At 44.1% G+C, this 18048-nt stretch overlaps 1 protein-coding gene across 1 annotated transcript in view; it reads right to left on the reverse strand.

Annotated features, from left to right (window-relative positions):
- The window catches only part of SPPL3 (signal peptide peptidase like 3), a 574818-nt gene that overhangs the window by 391758 nt on the left and 165012 nt on the right, over positions 1-18048 (reverse strand). Inside the window, exon 2 of the mRNA XM_069619781.1 lies at positions 1679-1756. Coding sequence (XP_069475882.1) covers positions 1679-1756 — 78 coding nt within the window. The remainder of the gene's footprint in view (positions 1-1678; positions 1757-18048) is intronic.

Here is an 18048-nt window from a genome sequence, read left to right on the forward strand (position 1 = left end):
AACCCATTTCCCTCATGGCAACCCGGCCTTTCATTCTCGCACTGGTGGGTGGCAAGTGAGGCAACCATTTTGGTGGGCGCACAAACTGCGCAGCTTTCCTGGATTTCAGCGCACATGTGGGTTTTCCGCCATCTTGAATTTTCTAAGCCCACAGCACCAAATGTTGTAGCAGGGTAGCTTAAACGTGGGTCAGGACACCCAACACCACGTGAGAAGATCCTCTTTGCAGAAGAGATATTGGTGAGCATATGACATGCCCAGAAGGTCCGGCTGCCACGTCCTCCGGGCCCAATCTGGAGCAAATAGGATCATGGATTTCCCAAACTTTCTCAACCACCTGATCACATGAGGAATGACAGTGACTGGCGGAAACTCGTACAGAAGTGGAAACTACCAGTCCACTACGAACGGGTCCCCTAGAGCTCTTCTTGGGGGAAATTCCCTAGAGCAGTACAGGTCGTACTTCCGGTTGGCACTCGTCACCAACACATCTACTTGAGCGGTTCCCCAAATGGTGAGGTGCTATTGAAGGATTCCTCTGCTAGTTCCCACTCATCCTCAGAGCGTTCGCCGCCGCGTTCTCCACTCCGGCTAGATTAAAAGCAGACGGGGAGACTGCTCCTTGAATTGCACAGAACCAGTGCTACATTGGCTCTCTGCACAGTGGTAGTGACCCTACATCACCTCTCTTGTTGAGGTAGTACATAGCCACTGTGCCGTCAGTCATTATCAGGACCTTCTTTCCCCGTAACAGAGGGCAGAAAGGCTTTCAGGGCTAGTCTGATTACCCTCAGCTCCAAAAGATTGATGTGTAGTTTGAAATCCAAAGGAGACAAACGTCTGATGACTGTCAGATTGATGCAGTGTGCTCCCACACATACGTGAATGAGGCGTCTTTAACTACTGTTATCTCTGGCCATGGCTACCAAAACGGTTCACCCTTCAGAATGTTGTCTTCGCAAGTCCACAACAGAAGGTCCTGCGCAACCCTGCTCAACCTGATGGAGGTCCGTCATCCTGCCCGAGAATAAAGACCACTCTGTCCTAAGAGCCATTCTCAAGTGAACCTGTGCCACCAGGAAAATGCAGGATGCCATGAGGCCGAGCAGCCTTAGAAAATCGAAAGCCGAAAGATGCTGGGCACTCTGGAATTAAGTGACCCACTGCAGAATGTGCAGCGCCCTCACCTCGGGTGGTGAGGCTTTTCCCAAGGATGCATCCAGTACTGCTCCAATGAAATGGAGTCTTTGAGATGGTCTCATGTGGGACTTCTTGTAACTGAAGGAGAAGCCCAGTCTGTGGAAAGAGTGGCAGGTTATGCTGAGATGTTCCAGAGCCTGTTCAGGAAGCTCCCAACAGCACAAAGCTCTTCTCAACAAACACCCCAAACCTCCTTCCATTGCAGAACGGCCAAAGAGTGCCAAGAGACCACACAAGTGGCAGTAGTGCGCGGTACAAGTCCACATAACATGCCTACATGTCAAGACTGTATATAAGGGCTCCTTTTTTTGCAAATTGGGAAAATATGCAGCCTCCTTAACCAAGAAAAGTTGTCCCCCCAGAAAGACACCATTGTTGTCCCTTACAAGCCTGTGTGCTACTCAGTTACAGTAATTCCATAGAAAATAGTCTGCAGATTAAACAACTTTCGGTGTAGACGTTCTAAAATACCTCTTACCTGAAGCTGCCATAGACTATTAAGAGTATGGAAATCAAGAATGTGGACACTTGGCTGGAATCCACCAAGGAATAGGCCCTATAAAAGAAAATAGAATATTTGTATTAAACACAGAAAATTGACTAAGCAAAACTTAATCATACAAATTAAAATCAAACTAATTATGAATGGTGTAAAATGACGATATCATTCAAGAAAGCTCAACTTTGAGGCAGCTGTATAATTAACTGAAGGCGATACTTGTTGCATGCTACCCAGGCACTCGAGGCCACATCTTCCTGTACATTGTTCCCAGTGGAAGTTTACAGGGCTTATAGAGCTGCCCCCTTTCACGCTTGTTAACTTACATTTGGCAGCATATTGCGTAAATGCCCAGTCTTAAAAGAAAGAATATAAACAGGCATTTATCATAAGAAAAACGTAGAGCCTTGCGCTTTCCTGTTCTCGTAGAACCACCTCCCCTGAATCCGTCAAGATTTCTTCCTAATATTTAAAGTGAATGGATATTTCAACTGGATGCAAAACAAGCACAGCTAAGAAAACTAGCTAAAAGCTCAGTTCTGAGCATATTTTATAAAACTTGTCATGCCATAATGAGTGCTTTCCAATCTTGCACACAGCAAAAAATATACCTGTGATTGAAAAGCTTAAAATCCAATGCAAGCTACCTATGCCTAGAACCTATTCGCAATAAAACAGCAGTATATTCACAAATGTGCTTTCAAACCCATTGCTTTGACATTACTTGCAAACACGCAAAATGCATACAACCATCGATCAACCCCGTTTTCAAAATTGTATTTGACACTGAATGAAGTAAACAAAAGTATTTATTGCTAGTTTCAAGGGTAATGCCGATAAAGCCGGATAGCCATTACATTTAAAATATATTTTTGCTCTGGTAACCTCAGAGCATGAACTAAGTGTTCCTTTTTATCTAGAAAAGCTTAAACATTCTGTGAAACCAGTTTGGCGATTCATGCCAAAATGAGTGCACGGAGAACAAATGTTCTTCGCTAACCTTATTTTATTATGAAACAGATGGAGGATTCAAGTTTTAGCTTTTGTTAAACACAATGTGTTATTCTGAAGACATTCACTACAAGATTATGAAAAAACGGATTTACATTCTCATGCAGAATACATTAGTTAAAATTGTAACTAGGACAGGTTGATTCATTCTCACATTTGATGCAAACGTGAATTTTGAAAATCCACCATCTTGAAAATCTAACATGAAGTAATAAAATACCTAGACATGAATGTCAGTCATACTAAGCAGATGCCAAGTAGTTGCAATTGTAATGGAGCAGGCTATACACATTCTAATATGAAATTTGAAATAAACATTTTGCAAATCTAATGTCGTACCTAAACTTAAGATTTGGCCAATAGCACAACTCATTGGGTTTGTTGACAGCAACCTGAAACAGGGTAGTCATTTTCTTGGGAAGCATTTCCGAGATGGATGATGTTTGAAATGTTAACAAACTGCATGTTTTTCCGATGGGACAGACCTTATTATAAAGTCCAAAGGCCAGCTGACTGAAACTAGTGATAAGTGAAGGACACTCGCTAGTGAGGACTGGCAAGCAAGGAAACCAAGGTGGGCCAGCGGCTGCAGCCTTACATCATATACAAGTCGCCGCTCAGAACAGCATAAACCTATGGATTAGAGGCCCCCAGTCCAGGTTCCTGAAGTGTGGTTTTAAAGTGGGTTGGGCAGAAGTAGAGTTTGGAGGACCCAACTGAATCACAAGCTTGACTGCCTGGTTAAGAGAAAGCAATCAGCTAATTTAATGCATAGGCCATGACCTTGGTTGTCTGATTGCCAATTTTCCCAAATTCAAGTTTTTAATGCTTGCTTCAATAATTTGAAGGCAAAACTAAATTACAGCTGAACTGCACTGTTAAAAATAAAAAATCAGGTTTTTAATTTCTTCCGAATCATGTAGTACATCTGCCCATGGGCCGAAAACTCTGCACTTTCAAAAATTTTCCAAATTCAAATTTGTTGGACTTTCAATATTTTGGGGCTGAAATAAGCAATTTTTGCAACATTTTTCTTTTTCATTGTTACACCAGTGAGGCAAAACTAGACTCCCAGGGTTACCCCTGAGCGAACCACAGGCTCACGCTTTGCCCAAAGAATGGGCTGAAATCTAAACAAAACTTTGCGTACTATTACAACTTCAATATTTACTTTCTCAAATCAAAATCTGTAATCAAAGCGTATAACGGTTAGTTTTAATATATACACAAAGGAGACTGATACTGTGTCAGTTCACGGTTGAGTGTTCCATGGATGACAATTGAGAGGCTGGCCTGGAGAGCATGTGCCTGTGGCGCACTGTCCTGTGCTTCTACTTACCTGCTGCGCCAGTGTATTAGCCCATAATTCTGCTGCAAAACAATTCTAAAATGGAAAATGCTGCATTGCGAGTTGCACATTTCCCCGCAAATTATATGGGGGCTGGAGGAGTTTAGGGTACTAAAAATTATTAGGGATTTATGGGGGAGGGCAAGCTGCAGTGTGGAGGGGACCCCCGCATATAATTGCGGGGACACGAGCGGGGGGAAAAACGAAATGCCAGCATGTTCGTTTGACACTCACAATGATCACACAGATCTGCGGCCTGTACTAGAGATAAATTCTGCTCTTTTGTACCAAAGGCACCTGGGATCCCTACCTGTTGGCCGTCCCCATAACAAATGTGTTCCTTTGTGTGTTCAAAGCCAGGCAACTGTCGTTTATTTTGCTCTAGGAAGCTGCAAAACTCATCAGTTTGTCAGACCTGGCTTGAGACGGTCTAAAAAGTCTTAAGTCAGGTGAGAACCACTCAGACCTGGCCATTTAAGTAGACCCTTTTCCTTTTAGTTTGTCCTCTGTGGATAACCCAAACCGGTTGAGAACTAAAAGGAATATCCAGAATTTGTTGTTGACCCGAAATATTTTAGCAGCCCTCATCAAGGTGTGGTTTCTGTTATGAAGGTGGATGTTCAACCCTCTGGCAGCATTGTTAATATGATGCTCAGCACTCTAGGTCGTCGGTGCCTGTGAGTGGTTTGTCAAGGCAGACAAATCACCAGTTATCTTCCGATACTCGCCTTCAATGTTAGCAAGTTGCTTCAACACCTTCTGATTAGCTGCAGTCATACTTGCATCTTCATTAGGCTGTCTGAGGTGTATGCATTTTTTTGACAACGAATTGAGCAGCCCCTCTTCGTTGTATATATGCATTTTAAAAGGTTAAGCCCATCTTGGAAGCTATGGCGTACTGTGCATAGGGTGTGCACATAGGGGGTTACAAGTTAGGGTGCATGGGTAGCTGAGGAGCTGGGATGGCTAGTGGGGAGGGATGGAGCTATAGGGAATAATTGGAGTTTAGTGGAGCGATCAGCAATTAGCAAGCATTTGAAGAGGAGGGTATCCAGGTAATTCCTCGAGTGCAGGGGGGAGGGTGCTAGTCTAAGCAATGGTAAATTGTTCGAGACATGTTGCATACTTGAAAAGGGTTGGTTTTCTGTTCTCACCCCTCACCCCCGACCCCCCTCTTACAGTTCTTTGTTTCCAACCTGGTGATGTGGTGCTGGTCTCAGATGGCGTTTGAGTCGGGTTTTTGGTTGCGACTAGGTGATGCACATTTGACAAGGTACTTTGTACAAACCAATTAACAGGCATTAAACAACTACAATTCAACAGTTTGCCTAAAATAATTTGCTACATACACAGTAAATTAAACTAGGCATATCAGCGGTTATTTTCTTGCTTCACCTTTCCAAACACATCACCAGGAAACTAACCCCCATCAACAGAGCCCACAACAACTTTATGGAAATGAGACTTTTATGTTAGATGGTACCAAAAGTGCAAGGCTAAATGTTATAAGCAAAGCCAAAGACAGAGTCGAGTTTCAAAGAGAACTGTGGGTGTTGAGCACGGCGCAAGGAAGATCTCAATTTTAGCCCTTTATTTATATAAATGTCTGGACTTATGGGGTCTGGAGAATGCAGGGCACTCAAGATGGCTGAAACTAAATGCAGCAACAGCTGCCACAGTAGCAACAGAGGCCAAAACCGCAGACAATAGTAACCATAGGCAAGGATGCTCCTAAATGGAATATCCTAGAAAAAATTAACACGCTCCCGTCTATAGGGCACTTGTGGGGTAGGGTAGCAAAAAGTGAAACATGGACACAGGGTACTAGAGGACATCGAATGTAATCACGCTGCTGGGCAAGAGTAATGCAGAGCGATGCAAAGCATTGCAACTGCTCCTGTTGCAGAGTGAAACTCTGAAGCCTTGAAGTCTGCCGTTTTGCTCTGATCCTGGTCCTTGAGTCTTTACCCTGATTCTCCTTGTACTCGTATGTGTATGGCCTACTTGAATATCCATGGCAAAGTTTCAGCATGACAGAAAAAGGAAGACGGATTAGGATTACAGTAGTCACTAAAGAAAATAGCATCATTTTACACATATACCTTGTCCCCCTTTCTTCCATGCTTGAGGATGCCCAAAAAAATAAAACCCACTGGGAGTTTAGACTGGATCTTAGTCTAAGCAGAGCGGGTCGGCAGCACAACTGATCAAACCGGGCATTACCCAGAGAGCAGATTCCTATGCAGTAGGGTTTAAAGAATGCTGATGAAGGTAACAGAGGTGTGTTACATTGCAGGCACTGCTCTTGGGCAGGCAGTTAAGAAATAGCTTGCGGCCAAAATAGCACACACAAATACCAGCTGGTGTGACGATAGGAAGGAACACCTGTTGAGTCCCCCTGCATGTCTTCGTTCTTCACTACTATTACTCAACAAGCTTTCTGTTCACCCCGCCAGTGATGTATCTCCCAAGGATCCTGTGCTATTTACGTTTCATGCCAACGCAGCTGAAATAACAGTAAGAGCGGAATATTGCAAGGATGGCTAAAGAATGTATCTATATGACTTATTCTGTGAAACGGAATCATTCTTGGTTTATAATCCAGGTGGGAAAACCCTTGAGGGGCTCACAACATTAGTCCAATTTGTACCTTTCAGCAACATCTGTGCAACAGGTGCTCAACACACGTTCCGAAACGCCTTCACATTCTATGTTATCACCTGGTTGCCCTATAACAGCTACCCTAAAAGTAAGATGGCCGCAAATTTACAATATTACACAGAATTTGCCCACTTCTCTGCCTACTACGCCATCCACTCTGCTTAGTCTTACTTTCTTCCCTCTTACATAATTTTTTTTATTTTGCAATTTTTAATCAAATAATTGATTTTTTTGCAACATTTGTACTTGCAATGTTAAGTCTGAGGACAGAGAATCCTAGTTGTGTTCCTTTCGTTTGAGTTCTAGCTTTTCTGTTAACTGTTGTAAGATCTTGAAGGTCGCCAGTTGCCATGTTGTTCGGTGGCCGCCAATCAGCCGAGCCCACCAAGTGTCTTCATCAGTCATGAAAGAATGTAGCAGAAAAGTTTTAAGGTAGGGCAAACGGATCTCTTTTGTGTCTGGGCATGAAAGCAATAAATGGCGCAGTGATTCCTTTTCTGTATTACAGAATCTGCAACTGTTTGATTCTGACAAGCCTCTGATGTGTCGTATTTCATTTGTATCAAGGAGGTTTAGTCTTGCTCGCATTATCAAGTTGCGTGCTGCTCGGCTCGGGAATTTTTTAATATAGTTTTGTAAGGTATTCAGTTTCGTTGCCATTGGCGGCAAATGTGAGGTGAGTTTGTAGTTAGTTGTTGTATTTAGTGTATTGATCCAATCCATTTCTTTTAGTTTTTTAAGTATCCTTGATGGATTGTTAATCAGTTCGTCTTCAGTGCACTCTATTGTGTTTAGTAGGTATGCGTTTTCTTTTTTCCACTGAGTCAGCATTTTGCAGGTTGATGTTTGTAATTCTTTAAGGATCAGGCCGTGAGCGAAAGTACCGTTTGGAAGTATGCATTTTCTGTAAAGCTTAATTGAGTTGCAATCGACCGTACTCCGGAGGGATAACAGACTCAATTCTCGACGGATCAGTGGTATAGGAGTTGAGTTTGGTAGAAAGAGAGTCGATCTCCAGAAGTAGGCAGAGAGTTTTAGGAAGGTAAGGCATGGCTTCAGCAGCGTATGTCACGGAAGGGACCACCTTTGCTTTGTAGAAGTTTAAGAGAGGAATTGTCGAAAATTTCCCAAATTTTTTGTCAATGGCTTTTCCCTTTGTGGCTAGGGTGCGAATTTTATCCCAGAGGTTTTCTTGCATTGCTGATTCTTTTATTGTAGTATCGAGGAACGCACCCAAATATTTGTAGTTTTTAACTTTTTCAATCGTTGTTTTCTCAATAGTCCAGTTGAATTTTTCCTGTTTCTGTGACTGGCCTTCCATCACCATTATCTTTGTTTTTTCGATGTTAATTTCTAGATTGTTTTCGGAACAGAACTCATGTAGGTTTGAGAGTTGGCGTTGAAGGCCTATCGGGGTCATGTCTAGTAAGATAAGATCGTCCGCGTAAAATAGTCTGCTGATGTTCGTTTTTGCAAGTTTTGGTGGAAAGGACCTGATCCGGGATTCTGTATGTTGAAAGTCTCCCATATAGGCGAGAAAGAGTGCCGGGGCCAGAGGGCAGCCCTGTTTAACACCTCTACTGGTTGCGATTTCAGAAGAAAGGCTTCCTAGTTGATTCAGCCGAATCTTGATGTTGGTGTCTGTGTGGAGGGCTTTGATCGGATTTAGAATAGCACTTGGGCAGTTCCATAATGACAATTTTTCCCAAAGTCTAGAACGATCTACTCAGTCGAAAGCCTTAGAGAAGTCGATGAAAGCCATGTATATTTTCGGATTTCCCTCTTTTACCTTGGCTTTCAAAGTGGATATCATGAAGATGTTAATAGCTGTCCCTAACGACTTCTTAAAGCCTGCTTGGAAGTGGTCATTACAAGGCGCACTAGCAGCCCATGCTTGAAATTTTTTCAGGAGTAGTGTTCCAAAGACCTTCCCTATAGGGTCCAGTAAGGCGATGGGGCGATAGTTTGTAGGATCTTGTTTGTCTCCTTTTTTATAGATCGGAACCACAATGGCAGAGAGCCATGAAGGGGGTACCGATTGAGAAACCATACATCTTGTGAAGACTGATCTAATGAATTTTGCCCACTCTTTCGGATGGGTTTTTAGTTCAAAGTTTGAGATCCCGTCGGGGCCCGGGGCCCTGGATTTTTTCAGATTAATCAAGATGGATCGTATATCATCTAGATCGTCGAGTTTCGTCCAGGAGTCTTTGGTTTTTATGTTTTTAGCAATAGGTTGGGTCACCTGAGTGCTCGTGCCAGCTGTTTCATCAGATGAAGGTTTCTCAAAAAGGGCGTTAAAATGGGCAGCCCAGGTGGATTCGCTGATGCTGTTTGCGATGTTCAGACCATTCGGTAAAGTTGTTTTGTTCATCAGAGACCAGAATTCTTTCGGATTTTTATGGCAAATCGCTTTTAGTATGGCTTCTGCGTCTTGTTGGTGAAGTTGCCATCTGTATGATCGTACCCAGTTTTTGTAGTTCCTGGTGAGATCTTTAATCGCTTGCGTTCTTTCATTGCTCGAGAGTTTTAGGGCGTTTCTTTTGGCATTTCTGAAGATCCTTCGTTTCTGGACGATCACTTTGTCGTACGAGTGAGGAGGCGCTTGCTTCTTTTGGTTTAGTTTACCTCTCGAAGTTCTGTAGGTAGTTAGTAGTGGACCATAATCGACCAAATCGGGGGTATGTGGTAGGCACGAGTTTGTGTACCGGTTTGTGAGTTCTCTAATGTCATGCGCTGTTAAGCGTATTCTAGTGCCTTGAGGAGTTTGTTCCACCGCAGATTCGTACCTGTCAGAATTGAAATAAGATGTTTTCAAGGTGGTTTGAAGAATGTTATGATCGCTCGATGATGTGTGAACGACGTCGAAGGCAGTCGTTAGGTGTAACATGGGTTCCGAAACAAAAGTGTAATCGATGGTTGAGTTTAGTGCTCCATTTGACCAAGTTGGTAATCTGTTGGTGTTTTTAAATACTGCGTCAAGATTGTGCAGTTTTCTTGAGTTCATCAGTTTTGTCCATTTGTTTCCTCGCTCTTCACTCAGGGATTTTTTGTTGGTAGTTTTCTGGTTGCAGCACAAGTTTAAGTCACCACATATTATAAGGTGAAAGGTGTTGTACTTCGTCCGTATTTCATCGATTATGTTTTCAATCAGTTTTATAAAGTTCTTTTGGTCAATTGCCGCCGGGTTCCAGTATGTGTTGAGAATTCCTACGGAGGTAGGATGTTGGTAAACTCCGTCTGGTGATCGTGAAGACCAAGTTAGTAAAAGTGCCAATACCGAGTAGTTTGAAGCAATGATGTTAATTGCTGTGAGACCTCTGTCCATTCGGAGGCCGATAAGCAGGCCCGAGGAAGGTCTGCCCATTGGGCCTTTCGCTGCTGGAGCCAAAAAAAAGGTTATATCCATCAAGTGTTGGTAGTTTAGTCAGCCAAGTTTCCTGGAGACACAGTATGTCAAAGGAGCCCAAGTTTGTGTCGCTGGGCGAGGTGAGGTGTTTAAATCCTCTGGTGTTCCAGGAGGCAAGCTTGAGTTCAAGAAGGGTTTTGTTGCAGTTTTTCGACGAAGGTGGAGCGACGGTCAAGTTCTTGTGTTGCTATTTTGAGTGATGTGATGCTAGAGCTTTTGGGAGCCATGCCCAGAAGCTGGCTGAAATTGATTTTGTGTCGGGAGATGTTTTTGGAGCATTTTTTTCCCGTTGGATGGTTCTGTTTAGCTTCCTGATGCTTTCTTGTCGTTCTTTGCGGAAACTAATTTTTTCTTCGGGATTTTCTAAATTTGAATTTGTTCTTTTGGTATTCAGTGTTGTTGAGGTATGATGTGAATCATATTTGGTTTTGTTTGAGAAGGTCACTTTTGAACTGCAATGGCGACTTGGTGGGTCTACTCGATCAGCTAGGTTTTGATGCGCCTGTGAGGTCTCAGAGTTACGGTGTTCACTTTCAACTCTGGTGTTTTTTTTCGAATTCTTACGGCGGGTTCCGGTAGTTTCCCTTATTTTATCAGAGTTTTCTTCTGTTAACGTAGTTTTTGACGAGAGGTGGTAGCCCAGACTTAGAAAATCTTTTTTCCGGTCGATCAGTTTGTCTTTGACTTTTCTTGAGACGATGTGAAGGTAACACTCAGCTCTTCCATGGTGGTGGCTAGGTTCGACTAACCACAAGTCGTCGGACGAAATCCATGTCAATTTGGGGATTAGATGAATCAGAGTCAGCGTACCACCTCTATTCAAGGTGACATTGTCTCGGTTTTCTCTTATTTGTTCTAGTTTTAGGATCCATTTCCCCGGTGGTTTGCCCTGTTTTTTTGTCGTTTGACGAGGAGGAGTTATCTTTGTGCCGATGAGCTTTGATGAGTGATGTTTGTTTTTCTTGGGGGAATCCTCTCGCAAGCGTTTCCATGATGAGGTGTTTCTAGAGTGTCGAGAGGAATCTTGTGAGTCTGGAAATTGTTGAGAGTCTGCTGAGAATCGCGAACGCCGATCTAGGCGGGGTTTATTGGTGTTATTTTCTTTTCTTTCATTCAGAGGGGGGAAGGAGTCTCTATTTTTTTTTTGTAGAGAGAGCCTTTGCTTTAGCTGACGTTGTTATTTCGATCTTCTTTCGTCTCTCTTCTAGGGTCATGAACTGTGGCCCGTGATTTTCATCACAGGCGGTGGGTGACGAAGGGGTCTTTGTATGTAAATCAAAGGAAATATGGTTTTCCAGCTGTACTCTCCGTTGAATTGGTGACGTCGTAGAGGTAATTTCATCACAATATACTGAGAGGTTCGTCAAATCTGTGATGGAATTTGAGTCCTCTGTAGGATTTGTTGCTGTCTTTGAGTCGTTATTCGCAAGTGAATACAGACAGGTCAACAAAGCCGAGTCTTGATGGGAAAGGTGGTTTTGGTCGGTGCAATGAGTATGTGGCTCTGAGGCTAGTTTTTCGGCTGGATCCGTCACTTTTGCACGGGCCATGGTTGAATCAGAGATTTTCGCAGGCGGTACAGAAGTGTGAGGTTTTGATTTTGTGGAAAAAATTGAGTAGGGTTGCTCAGGTTGGTGTAAAGGTGTTTTGTTTGAGTATTCCTCTTCATCAATCACCAAAACGGTACTGGGAACGTCTCCGTTTGTGGTTTGTGGCGGTAATAGTGATGGTTTTTTCAAAGACAATTTCGTTTTCGTACGAATAGTGGAAGTCTGCGGGGTGTCAAGTGTCTGATCAATGGACTGGACCGGGACAGGGAGTGCCTCCCTGTGAGTATTTGGAAGGACATGTTTCTCCAGACGGCTCAGTGATTCTTCGATTTCTTGGAGCCGTGTTTCTATGGTCATCATGGTTGTTGTTGGTGGTTGATCTGTTTCTTTTTGGGCAGTAATGTGGCCTTCTAAGAAAATTAGTTTAGTGTGAATCATCGCTTGCAGAACGGTATGGTCCTTTAGGGTGTCATACAGTGACTCGTATAGTTTAGTAAAGGGGACCAGGGCGATGGATAGTGCCGACATATAGGAGAATAAGTCCGGCTTTTTTGATGATGCGTCTTTAGTAGTTGACGAAGACACGCGGGCAGGCTCATGTAAAGGGGTAATATGAATAGAAGCGCTTTGGCTGTCCGAACAGGAATCAGGATTTTGGTAAGGTTCTCTGATGGCTCTCGGGTCAGCGCTAGGTGGAGTCTGAGGCGCAGCTTGGTGGCACTCACGTTGAGTGTCTGATTCTTTGGAGGTTGGGATCATCATTTCCATTGCACAAGTAGAAATATTTTCTGATTTGTTTTGTGGAGCAATTTGTCGTGTCAGAGCCAGGGAGGGCGAGCTTACATCTTCCAGAAGTTGAATTCTTTGGTTCGTCGACTGAGGTAAGGTGTCGTCGACAGGATGGAGACCTGTTGCTGTAGAGGCCTGAGGATCTATTAAAGGCAGTGAAGGGTTAAAAGATTGGTTCGCAGCCGAGTTTAAATTGAAAACAAACTCCGTAGGTGCAGGGAGTAGAGGCATTTGGCCAAAGATGAATTTGTTTTCTTTAGCTATTAAAGGTTGTGATCTTTTTTCTATAGTAGGGTGTTTTGAATTCAAAAGGTCAGGTCTGGAAGGTGGGCCCTCTTCAGTTCTTCTTAATTTAGTTTGTGGTTGTAGCTCAAGAACTGCGTCTAGAAGTTCTGCGTCCGTTATCTCCGTCAGTGAGATATTACCATTTTTAGTTTGAAGTTTTTTTTTGAAGAAAGTTTTCAAGCTTCCCGATGGGAGGAGAGCGAAATCCCGGGGTTTCGTTATGGGTTCTTTGTTCTTGCAGTTTTCTTTTGCAGGTTGATTTGTTGTGTGCTCATTTGTTTGGGATTTTGGTAGCCTTGCTTTGCTACTTTTTGCTTTTAAGTTTTTTTTTTTTTTTTTCCTTTCTTTTTTCAGTGATTCGGGTCGGCGATGATCGTGAACTTTTTTTATGTTTATCTTTGTATTTGTATTTGTTGACGAGTCTTCGAGCGGGAATGTAAATTGCTGCGGGCATCGGGGGCGGAGTTTGGATGGTTCAGAAGGGCCTCTCGCCCCTTGCTCTGATGGCACCGCGTTGGGTGTATTCTCCGCGTCCTCGTCCAGAGCAGACGTCCGCGTTTCGGGGCCCTCAGTCGCCCCCGGTGAGCTCAGCTCGTCAGCCTCCGTCGGCTCAGCGTGCACCTGGACGGAGACGAGGCGGGCAATCGCCGTCGCCGAGGTAGGCGCAAGCCCCGCCTGTCTCGTTTCGGGACCGACTTCAAGCCCTTCGTCGGAGGTACACGCCGCCAAGACGGCTTGGGTGGAAACGGCACTCCGGTGTTCCGAGACGGCTCGTCCTCGATGTTCTCCACTCGCGGAGCCGGCGCCGCTCCCCGGCTCAGACTCAGCCTCCTCCTTATCGAGGTATGGCCGACCGACTGCGAACTCAGTCCCCCCTCCGGGGAAAACTGGTAAGCGAGCGGACGGGAACTCGAAGGAGAAGGCAGTAGAGGGCTCGATAGTCTTTTCTTGAAATTGTGGCTCTGGAGCATGGCTTGACAGAACTGGGAGGAGTGTTTGGTCAGCGAGTCCTTGTTGAGTCGCATTTATCAGTGGGTCATCTTCCTTCTGTAGGGATGGAAGTTTGAGCACTTTTTTGCCAACTTTTTTGTTCGGAGGTTTTAATGCATTTGTTGGGTTGTACAGAGTCTTTATGGATTCGGCTGGATCTTGCAGCAAGGTTTTGTCAGTTTGCTGGCGTGCACGCCAGCTTCGTAAACGGCCATTTTCTTCTTCTAGGTGAACCAAGGGGGGGGCAGTCGATCCAGTCACGACAGTCATGACTGCACGACTGCCACTCTCCGCCACTCCGCGTCCGCGGACTAGTAGGTAATTGTAGGTAGCTTCTGTAACTCCTCCTTCAAGAAAGAACAGGCAGGGTGAACAGACTCAGCACCAGAGAAATCTGCACGACTGCCACTCTCCGCCACTCCGCGTCCGCTCCGCGGACTAGTAGGTAATTGTAGGTAGCTTCTGTAACTCCTCCTTCAAGAAAGAACAGGCAGGGTGAACAGACTCAGCACCAGAGAAATCTGCACGACTGCCACTCTCCGCCACTCCGCGTCCGCTCCGCGGACTAGTAGGTAATTGTAGGTAGCTTCTGTAACTCCTCCTTCAAGAAAGAACAGGCAGGGTGAACAGACTCAGCACCAGAGAAATCTGCACGACTGCCACTCTCCGCCACTCCGCGTCCGCTCCGCGGACTAGTAGGTAATTGTAGGTAGCTTCTGTAACTCCTCCTTCAAGAAAGAACAGGCAGGGTGAACAGACTCAGCACCAGAGAAATCTGCACGACTGCCACTCTCCGCCACTCCGCGTCCGCTCCGCGGACTAGTAGGTAATTGTAGGTAGCTTCTGTAACTCCTCCTTCAAGAAAGAACAGGCAGGGTGAACAGACTCAGCACCAGAGAAATCTTACATAATACACAAAGCGAGCTAGAATTTTGCACGAAATAATGATCAATAGATCCATCCAGTTTGTACATCTACAGATCTGAAATACCATACACTGAGCCTACAGAGCTTGCTTTTCTGCACAATTATGTATGCATTTGTATATTAACAAAATGCGGATAGCTGTCCGATCCAGGGGCTTGGAATGCAAGCGAAATTTGCAAGTAGCCGCCCGCATTTCATGCCAGGCTGCTGTTCCTCTGCCCAGCCTTTGCCCCGTCCCTAGAGGCGGTGTCGCAGGACAAGACTTCACTGGAGCGCAACAACTCCACCCACGGCTCACCACAAGCCCCCCAGCAACCTCCCTCCTGCTACCCATTCACGTGATCACCTCCAGAACCTGGAAAGAGTCATTTCCAATCGCAGACATGTGCAATCTTTTTTTTTTAAGGGAAGCATGAATTGAAGAAAGCCTGGTTCTCTTAAAAATGAAAAAAAGTATCTACACCCCAGATGGCAGCGCCGAGCACCAACAGCGTTAAATACCGCTTTCATTGGTGCATAGAGCTGGATTACTGCAATTGGGCCTGCATGGCTCGTACTTTAGGAGCTTTATCGGCCCTGCCCTACCCTAAAAGTGATATTTAACGCAATGAAAAGGGCCATCTTGTCCTCCTGAAGTTCACCATTACACTGCATGCTGCAACACTATTCTACGTAATTAGTCTTAGGCTATGACTTTCCTTTAACATTGTGAACTTTTGGATTTATGGAACTTCTCTTTGGATAGCAAAGGATGGGTGAAGCCTAAAATATACGCGACACTGCACTGTCCAACACCAACTGTACCCAGCTGCACAAGACCTTGCACTGAATTGTTTTCAAAGCCTTTTTATCATTTCTATTTATGTCCATTCATGCAGCTAACCATTACATTTTACAGACACTTCTCACTAATTTCTTCAGAGGTACACAAAAATGCAGTATTGTTGCTCATTTAATGTCTTAAGAACAAATAACTTCTGGTGACAAATATTCGTGAACAATTGCTAATCAAGAAAGTTCTCATTAGGAAACGATGCTAATCAATTTTTGAAAACTAATGTATGCCTTGAATTATCAAGCAACAATATTTGATTAACTCCCCTATGGTTGAAAACATCCATAATTGTCTGGGACAAAGTGGCATAGCCAAATCCTAATAACTAATATTGAACAGCAACTGGAGAACAGGCAGGGGGGATACTGGGAACGTGAACACAATTTTCGGGTGGGTGGGGACCGAAACTGACTAATTTTTAAAAGGAGACTCAAAAAGGAAAGGGCAAAATAAAGAGCTTGCTCCCCAACAAAATGAAAATAAATTTTCAACACAGAGACACAGAATTGTTCTACAAAACAGTAAAGACGAAGAAACAAAAAAATAACACCAAAGAGGTACACATTCTCTGAATACGCTGCACCAAACCTCCAAAAACCCTCATCATCCAAGTGTAAGCCTGCCTTGTGTACTCCTTCCCACGCAGACTAGCAAAGCCCAAAATGAAACATTAAGTGAGCTGAGGTATATATAGAGTAGGAACATGGAACCTGTGGCTCTTTAGATGTTTTGAACTAAGACGCCTCCACAGGACTATGCAGACTAGTGATGTGAGTTGTACTCCAAAACATCTGGAGGGCCACAGGTTGCAGACACTTCCCCTAAACCACTTGATACGAGCCTCGGAATTCCTTTAGGAGATTCTAGGACTCTGATTTGCTGGACAAATTAGCACATAGGTTTATTAGTCTTGTTCATGGAGTTAGAGATCTGTGGTTTGCGATTGGGTGTCGAATCCTCCTGTGAGACCCAAAAGTCCATCACAAGTTCATACCATGATTCGTTGTCGAAAAAACCCAGTATTTGCCAGTTGCAGCGACACATCTGTCGCTAACACTGTTTGCAGTGCCCACTGGGTCGTTTTATTTCGCAAGTTCGTCCAGGCCGAGTCTGGAAAGGGGAAGAGCAAGGAAAGGGATAAGTGGTTGAAGTGACGTGCAGCCACACCACATGCCAAGAGGATGAGAAGATTAAAGTGAAGACATCAAAACATTGGGGTAAGGACCAATTACAATTTATGCATATACCACCGCACAGACCTCACAGTACTGCACTGTTAAAAGATGCCAGCCCAAATGCTGGCTACACACACATTGTACAGCACTCCGCAGCTCTGGAGCTAGGTCTGCACTTAAACAATAAAAACAAAAAATAAGCAGGAAACGGAATGCGAACTGTGGGTCATCCATTCTTACAAATAGACAAATACATGTGGGCTTTTAAAGGATAGAGCATGGAGCAACCATTAGAATCACAACGTCAATGCCCCGTCCAAATACAGATGTACAAGAGTAAACTGCTCCACAAAGCCCTCAAGAATGAATAAGGACAGTGCAATGAAAACAATCAAGCACTGTGGCCCCCGCCAGATGTACTCCATGCTGCCAGATGTACTCATATGGCAACCCTACGCTCCGATTTTCTGCAAATATGCAACTAGGCAACTAACAGGTAGCACAGAGCTGTCATGGGAGCAGGGTCAGACCGGGGCATAACGTTGTCTCAGGCACCAATGAAAAAGTGGTCCACAGTTGCAAATGGCAATTCATTCCTTTTGTGACAAACTGAATAGTACCCATGGGGGCGTTTTTTGATAAACTGTGATGCAAATTGTGCAATTTAAAGAATATTCAACAATGGTCAAAACTACTAGACGCATAGTGAATTAACTCAAACTGGCCACATAGGTAAAAAAAAGTGGCCAGCTTTCACCCAAAAAAAATAAATAAAATAAAAACTGGTACACTAGCATTTTGCGTTTTTTGGTTTGGCATTGCCCTATAGGCCAGTCCGAACCTGCGTGTGAGCAGGCACACAGCTTGAGGGCGTTTGGTTACTTATCCACCATTGAGGGCACATGACCATGCTAATCCTTATGACCATTCCCATCCATTACTTGCCCCTCCCCACCCTAATCGCATCCTCCTCGGATCTCTTTGAGCTAGCTCTATCAAGCAGTAATATCAAACAGCAGCCTTCCAGTTTTTTCCTAAGCAGTCTGTCAAAAGTGAATGGCTTAATTGCAGCTGTAAATGGCTTCGGTTGTAATGAAATTTAACTAAATGTGACTTCAATCACTTGATGTATGGTTCTTCTATGCACTAAAATCCTACTAAAGATAATTGCCCCATTTCACAGCTCTTACACTCATGTCCAGGGAGTAACATTTTATCGGTGCCCATAACATGCCTACCAAAAATCCGAAATTATTCGCTTTGCCAATGTTTGACTTGCGAGTGTATCGATTAATTTGTCCCATCCCACCCCTTAGTAGTAATTATTCATTTAAACGGTGTGTTCCCTCTCCACACATAACCTTTAAGT

This window comes from Ambystoma mexicanum, chromosome 10, assembly GCF_040938575.1.
Source record: "Ambystoma mexicanum isolate Mex_15411 chromosome 10, UKY_AmexF1_1, whole genome shotgun sequence".
NCBI lineage: Eukaryota > Metazoa > Chordata > Amphibia > Caudata > Ambystomatidae > Ambystoma > Ambystoma mexicanum.